General features: G+C 39.1%; 1 protein-coding gene across 2 annotated transcripts in view; it reads left to right on the plus strand.

Moving 5' to 3' along the window:
• Window positions 1–17,729, plus strand: part of TBCK (TBC1 domain containing kinase) — a 117,810-nt gene that overhangs the window by 66,865 nt on the left and 33,216 nt on the right. For both annotated transcript variants that reach the window (XM_080374031.1, XM_080374032.1), the window contains exon 23: window positions 16,958–17,133. In XM_080374031.1, the coding sequence (XP_080230157.1) occupies window positions 16,958–17,133 (176 nt within the window). The remainder of the gene's footprint in view (window positions 1–16,957; window positions 17,134–17,729) is intronic.

The raw sequence follows: 17,729 nt of genomic DNA on the forward strand, positions 1-17,729 counted from the left end.
ACGGAGGGCTACAAAGATGATGAGGGGACTGGGGCATCTCCCTTACGAGGACAGGCTGAGAGAGCTGGGCATGGTTAGCTTGGAGAAGGCTGAGAGGGGATCTTAGAAATGCATACACATATCTTAAAGTGTCAAGAGAATGGGGCTAGGCTCCTTTCAGTGGCGCCCAGCGAACAGGACAAGGGACAATGGGCACAAACTGCAACACAGGAGGTTCCCCCTAATATAAGGAAGATGGTCTTTACTTTGGGGGTGACAGAGCACTGAGATAGGCTGTCCAGAGAGGTTGTGGAGCCTCCTTCTGCACAGGCATTCCAGACCTGCCTGGACGTGGCTTTGTGCAACCTGCTGTAGGTGAACCTGCCTTAGCAGGGGGTTGGACAAGATCATCTCCAGAGGTCCCTTCCAACCCCAGCCATTCTGTGATTCTGTTAGAATTCATTTAAACGAAGTAATTCTTTTTCAGAAGAACTGCATGAGAGAGTAAAGTTTGGAAGAGCATTTAAGCTTAAAAACTTGTTAAGTGTGGCAGTCTCCACTACTGTAGAGTTTACAGAGGTTAGCAGTAGTCTAGGATATGGTAGTAAGCAGGCTGAGGCTAAGTTCATAGTTGCATAAGTCAGTCTGTCAGAAGTTCAGTGAGTTGTCACAGATGAAGCTCTGTAATTTCAGTAAATACCGTTGTCACAAATTCTGTCTCTTACTGTATGCCCTTGAACATATGTCCAGATTTCTAAATTTTTCTTTTCTGCTATTTTCAGTTTAGTATATACTATGCAATTGCTACTCTATTTTTCAAGTTATAAGAAATTTAATTAGGCCATTCTGTGTGGTGTGGGTTTTTTTCATTTTCAGTCTATATGCTGAGTCATTTAAAATGCTTTTATTAAATTTAACTGTGTATCTTCAGATGGTCTGAAAGGTGAGTGCTAAACTAAAAGACTATCTTTCTCCACCTTCCCTCCTCCCCCATCTATGATCTGTATGTCTTAGTTAGATATAGTTTCATTAATATTTAACTTATTTTCTTGCCTAAGGTAATTTCTCCCTTTTTTTTTTTCTTGAGTGGTTCTAAATTATGAATTCAGATTTATCTTGAACCAGCTGATTTACTGGCAGTTGAATACTTTATGCTGAGGTCAATGTAAGAACACATTAGTTCTCATAATATGTATCTTTTTATATATTAAAATGAAATCAGTAAAATCTATGTGTTATAATATACGTACTTTTTGCTGATTATAGTTTATGACAACTTTGCTGATACCCTGGTAGGAAATGTTTTGGTAAAATGGTGTTTCTGAATACATATTATTTTTTTATGTTGGTGATGTCTGCAATATTTTGGATGTCAGCAGTGGCACAACGGAATATTGTGAGATTAATCCAAAGTATATCATAAACTGACTACTAAGGAAAAAAGAGTGAGGATGGACGACAATTGTAGTGTGACTAAAAAGTTAAGTGTTATTGGTCTAGCTGAGACTTCTGTAATCAGTAATTTTTCACATATAATTATCATAGCCTTGTGCCTTCTCTTTCTGACCTGAATCTTATTTCTGGTTAAGAAGTATTGACTACTTATGCTTTTTGTCACCTCTGTCTTCCAAACAGGACTTCTGTTATTTTGGTTAACATAAATCATGTGTCATGCCTGAGAATTTTCTGAAAGTAATTTACAACCTTCACCTGAAACTGGGTCACCCCAAATAAGAGATTATGATGTTCAAAATGTTTGCGATAATTTCAATCTAAAAATCAGTTGTTGCTCAACAGTCTGAAACTCCTGTGGCTTTTGAGCTTTCTTGTGTGTTGGAATGGCTTATCTCAGGCTGCCAGTGAAAGTGGCTTGCTTTCCAGACTGATAAAGCTATTTTACTGCAGTCTTGCAGAACACTTTTTTTTAAGAATTCTTGTTTTTACAGTAGCAATTTTTGAAAATGTCTATTTAAAGCTAAAAAAAAGTTTAAAAAGTAAAAAAAATTTGCTTTTTTTCCAGTTCACAGCATGTAACAGTTTCAGTTACTATTTTAAAAGGTTGATGATGTGAGGAAAAAGAGGGCACAGTGCCATTGTTGATTACTTGATTCTGAAAACTGTTTCCAATGCTTGTCTCAAAGCTTTGGCCGTATTTTATCAATAAACTCAGTACAGTTGGGCATTACTTGTTATTTTCAGGAGGCCTATTGGAAATTTTTAATTGTTTTTATATAGTTTTAACAAGGTTCTAGCATATTAGGAAATATATTTGAAGTATTTGATAAAATAATTGGTTAATTAAGAATAGTGGAAAATGCCTTTGCTGTAGTAACAAATGGTTCATTCCTTATGGGGCTGTAAAAATGGGACATATAAGCAACTGTTAAATAGAATTAGATTGTTTAGGAAATTACTACCCCAAAGTGTTTTGTATTCTCTTTCATTTCTTCATATCTTTTTTTCTCATGTTTAAGAAGCTCTGTTAAGTATAAACTTTATTCAAACAATATAAATATCAGAGCTAAGATTTAAGAGGTAGTATTTGAGACAGACAAACAAAACCAGCCCTGCAGTCATTGCTGATTTTTATGTGTAGTTTTGAGACTTACTAAATCTCATCTCATTTGGGTGATGCAGAGAGAGCAAATGCATTATGCATACCCTTTGTTTTTCCTTTGCCTAAGACTGACAAGTAGCAGGAGACTGTGGCAGGAAAATGAGGATGGTCAGGGTGGCACCGCTATGATGCGAGTCCTGGAGGACTCAAGGAACCTGCTTTCAGACCAGTACTGACTTGTACTAAGACAGTTTGGGTACATCTTCCTCTTAGATGTCAGCAAATTTGCAGCCCAGAAGGCTCTTTCATTCATTCAGGGCCAAATGTATAAGTGACTTTACTTTAAAACTTGCAGTTTTGCTTATAGCTCAGTCTTTTAGCATTCTGCCATAAGTTTGTGTGATAATGTACATTATGTAACTCAAAAATATATGATTACTGTAGCTTGGCTTGATTACTGAGTTAATTACAAATAGTACAAAGTCGCCAGCACCTTTTGTTAGAAACAAACCCATGAAGGAAAGATCCAGATACGCACAGCTTTTTGCAAACAGTTGAAGGAACCCGCAGACCAATTCACTCCCACCTGGAATGGGTGCAGTATAGGGCCTGGCAAACATCTTCCTCCAGAGATCCATGCCAATGTCATCACTGACATACAGAGATTAATTACGGCCTTGAGAAGGGATAGGGCAGCTAACAAAAAAAGATGGGGACAGATGCTATTTTAGAATAGGGAAACACTAAGCCTAGATATGAGAAAAAACGTACTTTTGAATAAGCCTTTTAGGTTAGTTCACGCAAGCTCATCTTCTGTTATTTTGGAGGAGATGAGATATATTCTTTTGATGCTGTGCACCCTCAGGAATGTGTCTTTTTGCTGACTCCAGGCTAGTAAGAGCTTCAAAGGGGAGAACCTTGGCCTCAGATAGGAAGTCCAGAAAGACTGGCTGTGGAAAAGCAATCCAGTGCAGTGAGGAGCTACAGTAGAATGCTTGAAGTGGAAAACACAGAGAATTCTACTTTGTGAGACACAGGCATGTAACTTTAAGATGTGACATGTAGTCAAAGATCAACCACAAAAATAAATGATTCTCCAAGGAACAGTTTCTTTAGAAACAGTCTAGGAGGTTCCTGGAGTGTGCGGAAGACAGCTTCCTGCTGCAGCTGGTCATGGAGCCAGCCAGGGGAGACGCCCCACAGGACCTGCTGTTTACAAACGGGGAAGGACTGGGGGGTGATGTGGTGGTTGGAGGCTGTCTTGGGCAGAGCGATCAGAAAATAATGAGAGGTTTAGATTCTCAGAGAAGTAAGGAAAGGGGAGTCAGCAGAACCACTACCTCAGACTTCTGGAGGGCCAATTTTGGCCTGTTTAGGAGCCTGGTTGACAGAGTCCCTTGGGAGGCAGTCCTGAAGGGCCAAAGGGTTGTCCAGGAAGGCTGCACATTCTTCAAGAAGGAAATATTAAAGGCCCAGGAGCAGGCCATCCCCATGAGCTGAAAGACAAGCCAGCAGGGAATAAGACTAGTGTGGCTGAAGAGCGAGCTTTGGCTGGAACTTGGGAAGGGGTGAGGCAGGAGGAAGAATTTACTACTTTTGGAATAAGGGGCAGGCCACTCAGGAGGAATATAAGGATATCATTAGGGTATGCAGGGAGAAAATAAGAAAGGTAAAAGCCCAGCTAGAATTTAAGCTTGCTGATGCCATAAAAGATAACAACAAATGTTTTTACAAATACAGCAGAAACAAAAGGAGGGCCAAGGATAATCTTCATCCCTTATTGGATGCGGAGGAGAACATTGCCACAAGGAATGAGGAAAAGGCTGAGGTACTTAATGCCTTTTTTGCCTCAGTCTTTAGCAGTGAGACCAGCAAGTACCCTCTGGGTACCCAGCCCCCGGAGCTGGAGGACAGGGATGAGGAGGAGAATGAAGTCCCCACAGCCCAGGAGGAAACAGTCAGTGGCCTGCTGCTCCACTTCAGTCTGCACAAGTCTGTGGGGCTGGGTGGGACCCACCCGAGGGTACTGAGGAAGCTGGTGCAGGAGCTCACCAAGCCACTCTCCATCATTTATCAGCAGTCCTGGCTAACTGGGGAGGTCCCAGGAGACTGGAGGTTAGCCAGTGTGACACCCATCTACAGCAAGGGCAGGAAGGAGGATCCAGGGAGCTACAGGCCTGTCAGCCTGGCCTCAGTGCTGGGGAAGGTTATGGAGCACATCAGCCTGAGTGCCATCACATAACATGTGCAGGACAACCCCATGCTGGCTGTGCCTGATCCCCCAGCTATGAAAGGCAGGTCCTGCTTGATGAACCTGATCCCCTTCTATGACAACATGACCTGCCCAGGGGGTGAGGGAAAGGCTGTGGATGTTGTCTACCTGGACCCTAGAAAAGCCTTTGACACAGTCTCCTACAACATTCTCCTGAAGAAACTGGCTGCTCATGGCATGGACAGGGGTACTCTACGCTGGGTTAAAAGCTGGCTGGCTGAGCCCAGGAGCTATACACAGCTGTTGGCCGGTCACAAATGGTATACCCCAGGGCTCAGTGTTGGGGCCAGTCCTGTTTAATGTCTTTATCAATGACCTGGATGAGGGAATCGAGTGCACCCTCAGCAAGTCTGCAGACAACACCAAGTTGGGAAGAGCATTTATCTGCTTGAGGGCAGGAAGGCTCTGCAGAGGGATCTGCACAGGCTGGACCGAGGCCAAGTGTATGAGGTTCAACAAGGAGAAGTGCCGGGTCCTGCACTTGGGTCACACCAACCCCACACAAGGCTACAGGCTTGGGGCAGAGCAGCTGGAAACTGCCTGGGGGAAAAGGACCTGGGGGTGCTGGTCAACAGCCGGCTGAACATGAGCCAGCAGTGTGCCCAGGTGGCCAAGGAGGCCAACAGCACCCTGGCTTGTATCCAAAACAGCGTGGCCAGCAGGATAGGGGAAGCGATTGTACCTTTGTAGTTGGCACTGGTGAGGCTGCACCTTGAATCCTGTGTTCACTTTTGGGCCCCTTGCTTCAAGAAGGACGTAGAGGTGCTGGAGTGTGTCCAGAGAAGGGCAACGAAGCTGGTGAAGGGTCTGGAGAACAAGACTTATGAGGAGCGGTTGAGGGAACTGGGGAGGAGACTCAGGGGATCTTACTGGGCTCTATAACTACATGTAAGTAGGTTGTTGGCGGTGGGGTAGGTCTCTTCTTCCGGACAACAAATGACAGGACGAGCAAATGGCCTCAAGTGGCAGCAGGGGAGGTTTAGATTGAATGTTAGGAAAAATTTCTTTGCTGAAATGGTAGTCAATCATTGGAACCAGGAAGGTGGGAGAATCACCATCCCTGGAGGTATTTAAAAGACGCATAGATGTGGTGCTTAGGGACATAGTTTAGTGATGAACTTGGCAGTCCTGGATAGATGGTTGGACTTGATTATCTCAAAGGTCTTTTCCAACCTAAATGGTTCTGTGATTTGCTAACGTGGGAGAAACAGTTACATTGGTTGCCATTGTAGCGACATGCAGAAATGCTGAATCCCATAATGGTGATCCTTATAAGGATTACATCCAGCTCAGAAATGGATTAAAGATTAGAAAATAGTGGAAATTCTACACTAATAAAATTGTACAGCGAGGTCTTGAACGGAGTATTTTCTGCTGACAGCAACGGAATTACACACATCAGAGAGCTCTACTTTAGACACGTATCTGACCCTAGGTAGCTAGTGTGTTATTTTCTGTTGTTTTTCTTCCTGAAAATTCTTTGCCTACCCACATCTGTGATTCATACACTTCTATTGTGCCAGAATTTCTAGTGGTTGAACATTTAGTTAATTAAAATTTGGTAGGAGGAAGAAATGGTAACTGGCCACCAAGCCCACACTGAATTTGTTACCCGTTCTCATTTGTTTTATGACTTCTATAATGAAAATTATCTGAGATCAAAACACCAACTTTGAAAAGGCTGAAGGAGATAATAGTGAGGTCTTCCATATGCCAGTGAGCAGTAGACAAACAGAGGTAATACGGTGGTTTTATTAGTTTGACTTTTTATCATACAGTTTTGAAAATGTCCTGTTGCTCAGATTAAGGCTCTGTGGAATAGAAGTTATAACACTAATTTTAAAAGGAAAATTTTTCATAACTTTATCAAAGGAATTTTGATGTGTGGCTTTGTTGTACCTTGCCCAAGTTCAAAACTGTCCCTTATGGAAGGTGACACTGCAAGGTGACTTATCATGGAGTTAGTGAAGGCGGACTGCTTTTTCAACTTGCTGTATAGCTGAAGAAAAACAGCAATTTGGTGTCTATCATGTGATGCACATGATAATGGTGCTGTAACTATGACACAAAAAAAATGGATTTGAAATACTAAAAGACAACAGAATTTAAAAAAAAATATTCTGGTTTTCTTGAAAGATGTAGGTCAGGTTGGTATTTATGGAAACATCGTCTAAAAACATATTCCTCATCTTTGCTATGTTAGATGGCTTTTTGTAGGTGCAGATGTGTTTCATAGTACAATTCCTGGAGATTATTGTTGCTAAATAGTGTCATTTATGATGCAGAAAATGTGTAGCTGTTAATAAGTGGGGTTTTCCTTCCTTCCTCCCCCTCTTCCTTTTTTCTTTTTTTTTTTTTTCCATCTTCCTTTTTGTCCCCCATTCATTTTCTCTTTTTTTCTTCCCCCCTCCCCTTACATTTTTAATTCCCCCCCCCTTGACATTTTTGGGTTGGGTTGGTTTTTTGTCCTTCCTTTGTTCTTGGCTTACAGCTATTGGTTTGGGAGCTGGCTTCAGTACAGAAGCAGAGCAATTTGTTAAGGCGCACTTGCTCACCAAGGCTCTTCTATAGTGTCAAACATTGTAAGGTTGATGTCATTTTACCTGAAGCTGTAAGTTCTTTAATTATAAATGTTTTCCACTTGTAGTGACATGAACAAAATACAGTTCTATTTATAGATTCTGCCCTCTTCAGACTAAAGAGAAGTGCTGTGGTAGGCAACGCACTAAGGGAAAAAAAATGCCAAAATCCTATATTTATTCGTATTAGTGTTCTTGCTAGTCTGTAGTTTTCATTGACAGAAGAAAATCAAATATATATCTTTTAGTAAAGGACTGTCTGTCTCAGGTGGTATTTAATGGAAAGGGTTCATAAAAAGTGAGTTCCTCTGTAAAACTTTCCTAGTGCGTGTCTTAAGATCAGCGTCATGCACAGGTTATTTCTCGTGTTTCCTGATGTAACCTGTAGGTACTCTTCATAGCTAAAGGGGACTTCAGAGAATGGAATAATCCACCTGTTAGTCATATAGGATTTTGTAGACCTTTACACTGGAATAAAATCAAAGTACAAGAAGGTAGACTGTCAAACATACTAGTATTTCTAGGGGTGGAAGGACAAAAAGCAGGCCACTCTTATTTGAGCTTTGCTTCTAGATTTGGTGAATTACTATTTTTTTTTTTTGTTCTACTCTTTACAAAAGTGTCTTGGGAAAATATTTCCCTGTTGGTTTTTTTGGGGGGTTGTGTCGGGGTTTTTGTTGAGGGGAGTAGGGGGTGGGTGTGGTTTTGGTTTCATTAAAATTATGACCATAACAATTGGTTCAGGATTAGACTACAGCTTAGAAAGCAAGAGTGTGCACTAGATGTTTGTGGGGGGTTTCCCCCTTTTATAATTATGGAAAAATATTGCTGACAGGGAAAGGTGTCTAATAGGATATCTGTCTATATCTTTGTTGTGCTGAATGTGCATGTTTGCCTGTACAGGTATAAATGGACTTCTCAATAATCTTTAGTTCTCTAATTGTTAAGTGAGGAGGATTTTAAAATGCATTGCACAAACACTGCAGTATTAAAATCCCTTGATTAAAATGTGTATTAGCAGCACATCTCTAAATGGTTGTAGATACGTTTTGTAGGTGTGTATATCCAGTGCTGTTAAGATACATTTTGTAGGTGTGTATTTCCAGTGCTGTCAGTAGAGATACACCTACCTGCTTAAATATAGTATTGGAATGGCAGTGTAGGCTGAGAGCTAGAATAATCTTTCTTTCAAAATACAGGCTGAGAAACAAGGTCTGTTTAAGTGAATCCTTAGTGCTGTCATACTTCAGGATGGCTGTCAGTTCCCTTTGGTTTACTTTCCCATATTCAAAGAACTTAAACTCTTGGCTATATAAATCTGCATGATGTATTTGATTCTGTCTGTCCAAATTTATTTGTTCTTAATATACTGAGAGCTAGAGTTTAGTAGAAATCAACAAAATGATCAAAACCAAACATGGAGAGCTAGAGTAGTGTTTCTACCGAAAGCTAACACTTTGTTGATATTGCAAGCTTGGAATAAATTTCAGAACTGGATTGTTAGCATTGAAGGGTAAAACCTGTTCAGGAGGGACAGGTATCCTAACTGGGAAAAGCTCACATTGTATGTGAAGAATGTTGTCTGTATTCTGAAAATGGTGGTAAAGGGCTAAGTACCCGTCAGGGGTGTATCAGGTAAAACTTCTGTCACTGCAAAAATTTAAAAAGTCTAGACAAGCATCTGTAGGAGATAGGCTAGTCACATATCGTTTGGCTTGAGAGTAAGCCAAGGAGCCAGACAACCTCTTGCTGGTTTTTCAGTGCTTATGCTTAAAAAACCCCTCAAAACACTTTTTTTTTTTTTTTTTTTTTTTTTTTTCCCCCCCTCTCACCAGCATAGCATACCATAGCATAGTTCTAAGGAAACAAATTCAGCAATCGTGTAAGCTGATAAGAGTATAAACCACAAGCGTGTCTGCTGGGAATGTAACCCTGAAATGACACAAACCTAGAAAATCTTAAAGATGATGGGAGTTCAGGTGTTTTGTTATAAAAATAGGGTATTTAGGAATGTAGTACTTAAATACTTTCATGTGTAAATTCAGATGGGGGCTGTTAGAAAGTTTTTTTCACGGAATAAGGGAACTTTTCTCCTCAACTTTTGAGTACGTTAATTATACAGCAAACTTGAACTCATTTAAAAATTTATTTTGACAAGGTTGGCCTGATAGATACTTTAACCTACTAGTTTTGCACTGTGAAATGCTAACATAAGACTTAACTTACAGTTAACACTGAATGCTTCATATCTATTAGAAATTTCATTTAGAAATGAAAGCAGGTTTAAGCATGGGTACATAAGCAAAATGGTTATTATTCTTCCCATTTATGGTTGCTGTATTTGTGGGAAATAAATAACATTCCAGTCTTGAATAATATGTTTCTTTCTTTGGGGTAGTTTGTGGATGTTACATGGTTCAGAATACTCTTTAGGCAGATCTAGGTATCTTATCTACATTAAGCTTTACCCAAAGTTTTTCTGTTACTGGTCTAGGAACAAACAGGTCAAATGAGAAGCTTTCATCCTTTTCTCATGGTAACAGGTACTCCTTTTCAAGGTTACTTGCCTTATATTTCAAAAACAGAAATTCTAAGTTAATTCATATTATTGCCTTAAAAATATCCTGAAGGCTAACAAGAGGCTACGCTAATACACAGGTGTTCTAATTATGGCTCTTTAGAAACTGATCAGTCTTGCAAGCATTTAGTCTGGTCAGAGTTTCTGATGGCAGAGTTTTTTTACAAATTTATACCTGTTATGTCTGGGAAACAGCTGAAGTAGCTTGTAGTTACCACCCAGCTAGAGAGTTAAACAGCATGATCTTTACTAATGCATACTGAGCTTCAATACTTGCATATTACTTCTGTGAAACACAGGGTTAGGATAAAGGAGGTAAGTTTCACTAGTATTTGAGATTGCTAAATGTCTATTGAGTCTGTTTTAGAAAGATTTTAACAAAAAATACAATATAGAAAAGCCAAAAAAATACTTTTCCTTCAAAAATTGAATGTTGTTAGACATTGTGTTGGTGGCACAAGTTCTTCATCTCCGTGTATTTCTAAGAAGTTTCTCCTCTAGGCTGATCACTGCAGTTTTGTAAACCTGTCCTTTTATGCATCTTCTATACATGGTTGTCATCTAGCTATGAAATAATCTTCAGTCTTCTGCTGGTCTGTTCCTTTATTGTTTTGTATCTCTGTTTTTGCATAGTAGCCTTCGTCAGACTATTTCCATTATATAGTGTGAATTCCTGTCCTTCTGTCATTGGCCAATATCCTAACCTGATGTTGGGGCCAGTCCAGATGTCTTAAACATTTTGTTTAGTTTGAGAGATGTCTGCTGTTAAACACCCCTGGCACACCTCATAAAACTGTTTAAAGCCCACTTCACTGTCGGAGCTTGGCCAACATTGAAGTCTTCCTGTAATCTATTTGGTCGTCTGTCTCAGTAAGACATAGCATGTGGCATTTGGTAGTTCACTTGCAGTAAACCTTTACTCTTTGTACAGTCGTTTGTCATTCTGTGTCTTCCCTGCTTATCTTTTTCAGTGCAGGACAACATGATTCCATACAGGAAGGCATTTTTTATGAAATCTTTCTGCTAAACTGCTGCGTCAGAGCAATTTTTACAGTCATGAGTAAGAAAAGGATTCATGAAGTCTTAGGAAATAACTCACCGTATTTACTGCTGCTTCTCTCTATTGCTCCCTGCTTTAAGTGTTGTATGAACTGGTCCAGATGGCTACATAACTACAGGCACTATGACAGTTCTACTTCCCATAATTCCCCTCTCAGCTTCTCTTGTTTATGTATAGGCTGCGAACACACCTACTGTTGTTCTCACATAGATACGCCCTTTCTACTTGAATTGTATCTTTGTAACACCCTCTGCTACAGAACTTTTCATCTGGATGCATTCTTAATTTCTCAGTCCTCAGACATCTCATTTATGGATGAAGGCAAAAGACCACAAACTACTACTGGTCTTTGGACATTGTATTTGGTTTCATTACATACAAACAAAAGTCATTCTTTTCCCAGCATTTCTGAACCCTGGTGCAAATGGTTGATGTGCTTTTACCAAGGAAGGGCCTGGACCATTTAATTTTTGATATGCTAACTGCTGCTTGTGGGCATTCAGGCTCAAGAGTAGTTTAAATTGTTGCTTTTCCTTTCCAACAGCAAGATAACTGCTGCATGTATGCTGAAAACAGCAATGTCATCCAGATGTAGTAAACTATATTGGCTGTGGGGAACTGTCTAGAGAAATTTTTTATTCCAAGATACTGAAAGAATTGTAGAGTAATGTGTCAGACAAGGTCACCTGTCACTGCAGCATTGAAATTTTTGATCCTTATTACAGCCATGCAACTTGAAATCTGTCTGAAGACAGTGCTATTGTTTGTTCCTTTGCTTCTGCATCCAATTGTTTTTTTTCTAGCCAAGTGCAGCTTCTGTACACCTGCTGTATTACATAAAAAGTATGATGGCTCCTGGATTAACAGCACCTGTCCTCCCAGCAGCTCTTGAAAGATGCACACTTTGCATCCGTGTAGAAAGAACAAAGTATTCTGTTGTATTAGCTGAAGGATTTTAAAATTAATGACTAACATTTGTGGCCTTTGAAATTTTGCCCAAGATGCACTGAAAGGGATAGTGATGTGTGTAAATAAGAGTAAATTAATATCCACAAAACAATGAAATAACACAATTATCCTATAATGGATGAAATAAATTACATAGAATAATTTTGCATTGACCTTTCCATTTATAGCAACCTTCTAGCAGCAACAGATAGAGATGTTGGACAGAAGAAGTGTCACTTCTCTTCCTAGATTTGTCCTTGTAAATATCTAGGCTTATTAATATCTTACTGTATATCATCAGAAAATAAAAGGTATATGACCTTTCACCTCTATTTATTCTGAGAGCAGGAATCATGAGATCAAACTGAAGGACCTATTCAGCTTCCCAGCTTTTATAGCACAGAGGTTTTCTGGTCTATTTATGTGGCTGTGTGATGAAAGCTGATGTTGCCTGGCAGGGCATTTGTGATGGAGGGGTCAAACCAAGCACATAATTCTGAGCTTTTTTCCAAAATGCAGAAGCAGTTTATTTTGGCCAAATTTCTTAACTGGTGTCCTGTTACCCAAGGAAGGTGCTCTGGAACTGATTAACTGCACACAAAGACTTGGTCTGTGTACATTTTCATCAAGAAAAAAAGTTTGTGTTATATTTTCCTCCGTTACTTGCTTTCGCTTGTTGTGAACAACATATGCATGTCCGGTTTTGCTGTAAAAATAAAAAATTCTATGTGCTTTTGTCACAGGTATATTGCATTTAAACTGGTGTTCTCTTTTTAACATCTGTTTCAAGTGCAATCTACTTTTCTCCTGTATATATAATAACAAACACTGAACATATGTAATTTAAAAAGCAGCTCTGTCAGGCTGAGCCATCCTTTCTGTTGAGGCTGTTGACAGGAGGCAGCAGGTCTGTTGGGAGTGATAATTTGCCATAAACAAAGCAAAACGAATAATGTGTTAGAGCAACCAGGAAATTTAGTTAACAGAAGGAGCAAAGCATTTCAATAGGCTTAATGTTAGGATGGGGCCATGCAAGATCACATGGTAGATAACTTTTCGTTTACTTCTCCACCACTGCCTTTTCAATTCCTCTATTATTTGCATGTTTAGAAATCTCAGGAAATATCGTTTGATGCCAAGTAAATGGATTAACTAGCTAGTGCCATAGAATTGTTTCCTGTAGGGCTTGGGTGCTGCTTGACTGAAATACTTGAGCTCAGTTGAGCCAGAACTCCTAAAACCAGTGTTTTAAAATAAAACTTCTGATTTTTAATTCTGGGTACTTGGGTGCCAACTTTGGCTGTTTGAAATGCAGGTGCTCTGCACTTTTTGAAAACCAGACTGCTTGAAGATACACTAAATTTTGAAATGAGAACTTATTTTTATAGTGTTATGTTTAAGGTTAGGCTTACATTTTTTCCATGCATGCTTCACAGTTAATGATACCATGTTACATCAGCACATTTTCGTTACAGATTTTCCAGCAAAATAATTTGTATGAGTAAAAGCAAAGGGCACATGTTTTTTAAACTACAAAACACCTCAGAGCTGGGACCTTGGAGAGCACAGAGATGTTACATGTACATCTCCATGGCTAAGCAGGCCATCCCTGTCCTTTCTAAGTGTTTCTGTTCACTTTTTACTGATGCCTTGAGATTTATACAGAGCCTGCTCTTGTCGAAAGGGTGTTCTTCTAAATTGTTTGCATACATGAAGTAGTCTGGCATCCTGGTGAGATATCTCTGTTTGTTTGTTCATAGTCCTGCTCAAGAACCTAGGCACTGACTTGATATATTTACACTTCTGACATACCAACAGTATGTTCTTAACGATGTGTAAGCTTTAATGTTTTCTGGCTGATAACAGTTAACTTAGGAGCAGGAAGAGTACAAACGGGACAACGCTGTGTAAATGCAAAGCCTTGATGCAATAACAAAAGATGGACATTTGATTGGAGACTGGCTCATTTGTCATATATTTGAAAGGGCATGGGAAAAAATCTGAATTGAAGTAGTATAGCAGACTCTTACTTATTAGCCGAAAGGAGGAGAAAAGATCTTATTCAGCAAGGCTGCAAAAGATTGCATTGCATTTTAGTTACTGACAGGAAATGATTTTTCTTAAGACGGGCTTGAAGGTTGCTCAAGTGTGAAGCCTGTTCATGCAGTGTGGATAAGAAATATTCTTTAAATATTTACACCAGTTTACTGTAATTCTAAATTCTAGTTTCCTGAAACTATTTTTTTTAAAAAAAAAAAAGAATGCAAGTAAATTCTTTTACTACTGATAGTCTTGTCTCGCTGTGGGTGATAAATGTTGACCATTGACATATATGTGTCTATGTGTGTACTTTTTTTTTTCTTGTTATTACTATTTGTGAAACTGCAATCTCCTTGTTACTTAGAAGCAGATCAGATAATCAGCAGACTGTAAATGGGTATTAGATTTTTGATGGCCTCCCTCCCAAACCATTTAAAATTCCCTCTTGTTCCGTGGAATTTCATTTTCAGCCATGGCCGCTGTCCTCCTGAAATGCTGCTTAGAAGAAATGAGAAACCGAACAGCCAAGAATCACAGAACAGACTCTTAAATATTTTACTTACACACGGATGTGTGAGAACTGGTTATTGTTTTTAGGGACACCCATTGCCATTGCTGCATTTCCACTTCTCTAAATGGATTTCTTTTGGCATTACAGAGCTTGTTTCTAGGAATAATATTTTTATAGTTTCAGTGCTTAACTCTGTCAATCTTGATTTCTGCTTTCAGCTTTTTCATAACTTTCTACTGCACATAGCATTCCTATTCCATCCCCCATTTTTCTGTTTTCAATTTTCGATATTTGTAGGCTTTTCTGCCCTCTCACAATAAAATGTTTCTCATGCTATTAATTATTGGGTTTCAGCTATTTTTTTTTTTTCTGGCTAAATTCTGCTTTCTACTTATTACAAAAGTGCTGCAAACATTTCCTTAGCTAAGAATCTCAGACAGGGGTATAACTCACAGTTACAGCAGTCTCTTTACTGGCGGGAGGGGGGAACCAAAACCCAAAAAACACCCAACATAAATGTCCTACAGGCTTGAACTGAAATTCTCAACTTCCAATTAAAATGAGTCTTGGGAAATGTATAGCAAGTGTGGTTTTGCTGACTATGCTTCGGAGTGTATTCTGAGCTCTAGGAATAATAACCAGTGAAAGGCATCTGCTGTCTTTACCTGAATTTAGAAATTCTGTAAAATTCTCTGCATGGATTTTCCTAAGGAATGATACTAAACTGACAACCTTCCATTACAGTATATTCAAAATGAAAAATCTAATGTTTTCATCACAGAATGAAAAACTGTTAATTACTGTTGAGTCACCACATTGTCCATTTTTCTCTGAAAAGTATATCCCAAGTAGCTAGGGAGCCTGGTATGGTTAAGGAAAATTACGATTTACTTTCACATCCACAAAAAAGTTTTAGAGCTACAATTAAAATTAGGTAAAATACAGCTTTAGTCCCAGATTTTTTAATTTCATAAGCAAGATAGCACATGAGCATGTTGCCTTCAAGGAATTAAAAGTATATACTGCAGGTTGTATTCTGCCTAAATACAGGCAGCTTTTTGAGTGGAAGACTAATAGATCACATAATTAATTCCGATTTTAAACAAAGTAAATAATCCTGTCCAACTGAAATACTCTGCCCCAAGAGCCAGTTTCAGCTTCTTTCACTCACCACCCTGGTAATGATTGAGGTTTCTGGAGTAAACTCCGTGATTGATGGCAATGCATAAATTCTGTTTGAGATCTACAGATGAAGCCTGGCTGGAGTGCCTCTGTTTCCTTCATAGAAGCTGATGCTTCAACATTCTAAATTGTGAGTGCTGAAATGAATCCTCCAAGATGCTTGGGACAGACACAAGAAGTGATAATATGCCTGTTGTTTGATGAACTACACTAAGTTTGTCATAAAATGCAAGTTAGGATAACTTTTTCTCTTCATGAAACTGCAGACAGGAGGTGCAAAACTAACCAGTTCTTTATAGTGAGAGAAAAGTAAATGGTTTTTACATTACATCTTGTTGGAGTATAGTTACATGTGGGATGCTTAGCGTTGTAAAAATTATATATGTAATAAGTTTACTCTTTTTTAACATATGTTTTTCATTATGCTTTGGTAATTTTTATTTGATCACAGCTTATTTTAGGATGCTTCCCATTTGATGGGTGTCTGCTTTACTTCCAAGTTGAGTAATATTTTATCACATATGACATTTGACTCCTTCAGCCAGAATGTTTCACTGCAAACGCCTGGTCGAGTTTTGGACTGTTTTTTGCGTTTTGGTTTCGTCTGTCTGTCTGTCTGTCCCATCCTTCCCTGCCCCACGAAAAAAAAACCAGAAAAAAGCTCTAAAACAAATACATTGTGTTTGCCATCAAGCACAAATTAGTGTTGAGAACTCCTGTTTTCCCAAGTAGATAACATGTAGCTTTGTTAAAATGGCAAGCCACGCAAAGTTTGACAACTGAAAGCTTTCAGTCTGCTTTATAGTAACATTCAGATGTTCCAAAAATCCTGATGTCCCTACACTGCATGAAATGTACTTTTGATGTACTGCATCTCTTACATTTAAGAGTGAATAGTCTGACCTGCAAAGACATTTAATGAAGATGGCTTAAAATGACTAGGTTTTGATTATATTCCTGTCTTTGCAGGTTAAAATTCTGTTGCACTTCTCTTAAACAGATTTCCGTATGTAACTAGGGATAAAATTAATAATGAAAATGTCTTTGCTAGCATTTCATTAAAAAAAAAATCTAAGTGTTTTTTTTTCAAATGGGAAAATGTTTTTGAGAACTGCATACCCTTTTAGGGCAGGGGGGAGGACAGAGTTATGGATGGGTGGATGTATATTTAGCAATGTAATAGTTAGATTAATTGGCTTTACTGATTTTTCATGCTTGCATTTCTTGTTTTTTCTTTAAACCCCTGATCAGAGATTGATATTGAGCGTTGTGTTCGTGAGTCAATCAACTTGTTTCGCTGGACACCAAAAAGTGCTACATACAGGCAATATGCACAGCCTCCACAGCAAGCCAGTGAGAGCAACAGCACAAGAAGTTCCATGTCCTGCTTTTCAGCAGACTATCAGGAGACACCTCGAAGTGACCTAGTAAGTGACCTGAGAATTGGAGGTGGGGGGGAATTGTTCAGATTGTGTGCTTCTCCTGCCTTAGGTGTTTTTTTCTCTATAAAATTTAATCAAGAAGAAAATACCCACCAAACCTCGGTTACTGGCATTTATGTTGTCACTTCCAAGTGCAGGGGTTTGACACATTCATCTGATGATCACGTTTGCTTGTTGGCTAGTGCACAGCATTAGAGCCTATGCCATCTTACTAATTTTGATGAACGATCCAATGCAATGAATGGAAATTAACTGAAAGGTTGTTCACTTTTGTGGTTTTTTTAACTTGGCTGCTTTGAACCTCCGCTGCTTTGATGTACATGCCAATAAAATTATTTCTTCTTGTGCCCTGTTTCTGCCTCTCCCAACTCCTGCTCCTTTGGTTCTGTGGTGTTTGTTACCACAACAGACCAATGTCCACAACTCACCTGCAGAACTACAAACAGGGTTTATCTTAGGAGAAAAATAATAAAAAGAATAGTTTGCCAGCGAGAAATAGATAACTGGAAAGTGATGCAGATTGCTCTGGCAGCTTTTTCCATCTTGGCATGTTAGGTTAAATGTATGGCTCAAATTATTTT

The sequence above is a fragment of the Falco punctatus genome (genome assembly GCF_963210335.1).
Source record: "Falco punctatus genome assembly, chromosome: 1".
Classification (NCBI taxonomy): Eukaryota; Metazoa; Chordata; class Aves; order Falconiformes; family Falconidae; genus Falco; species Falco punctatus.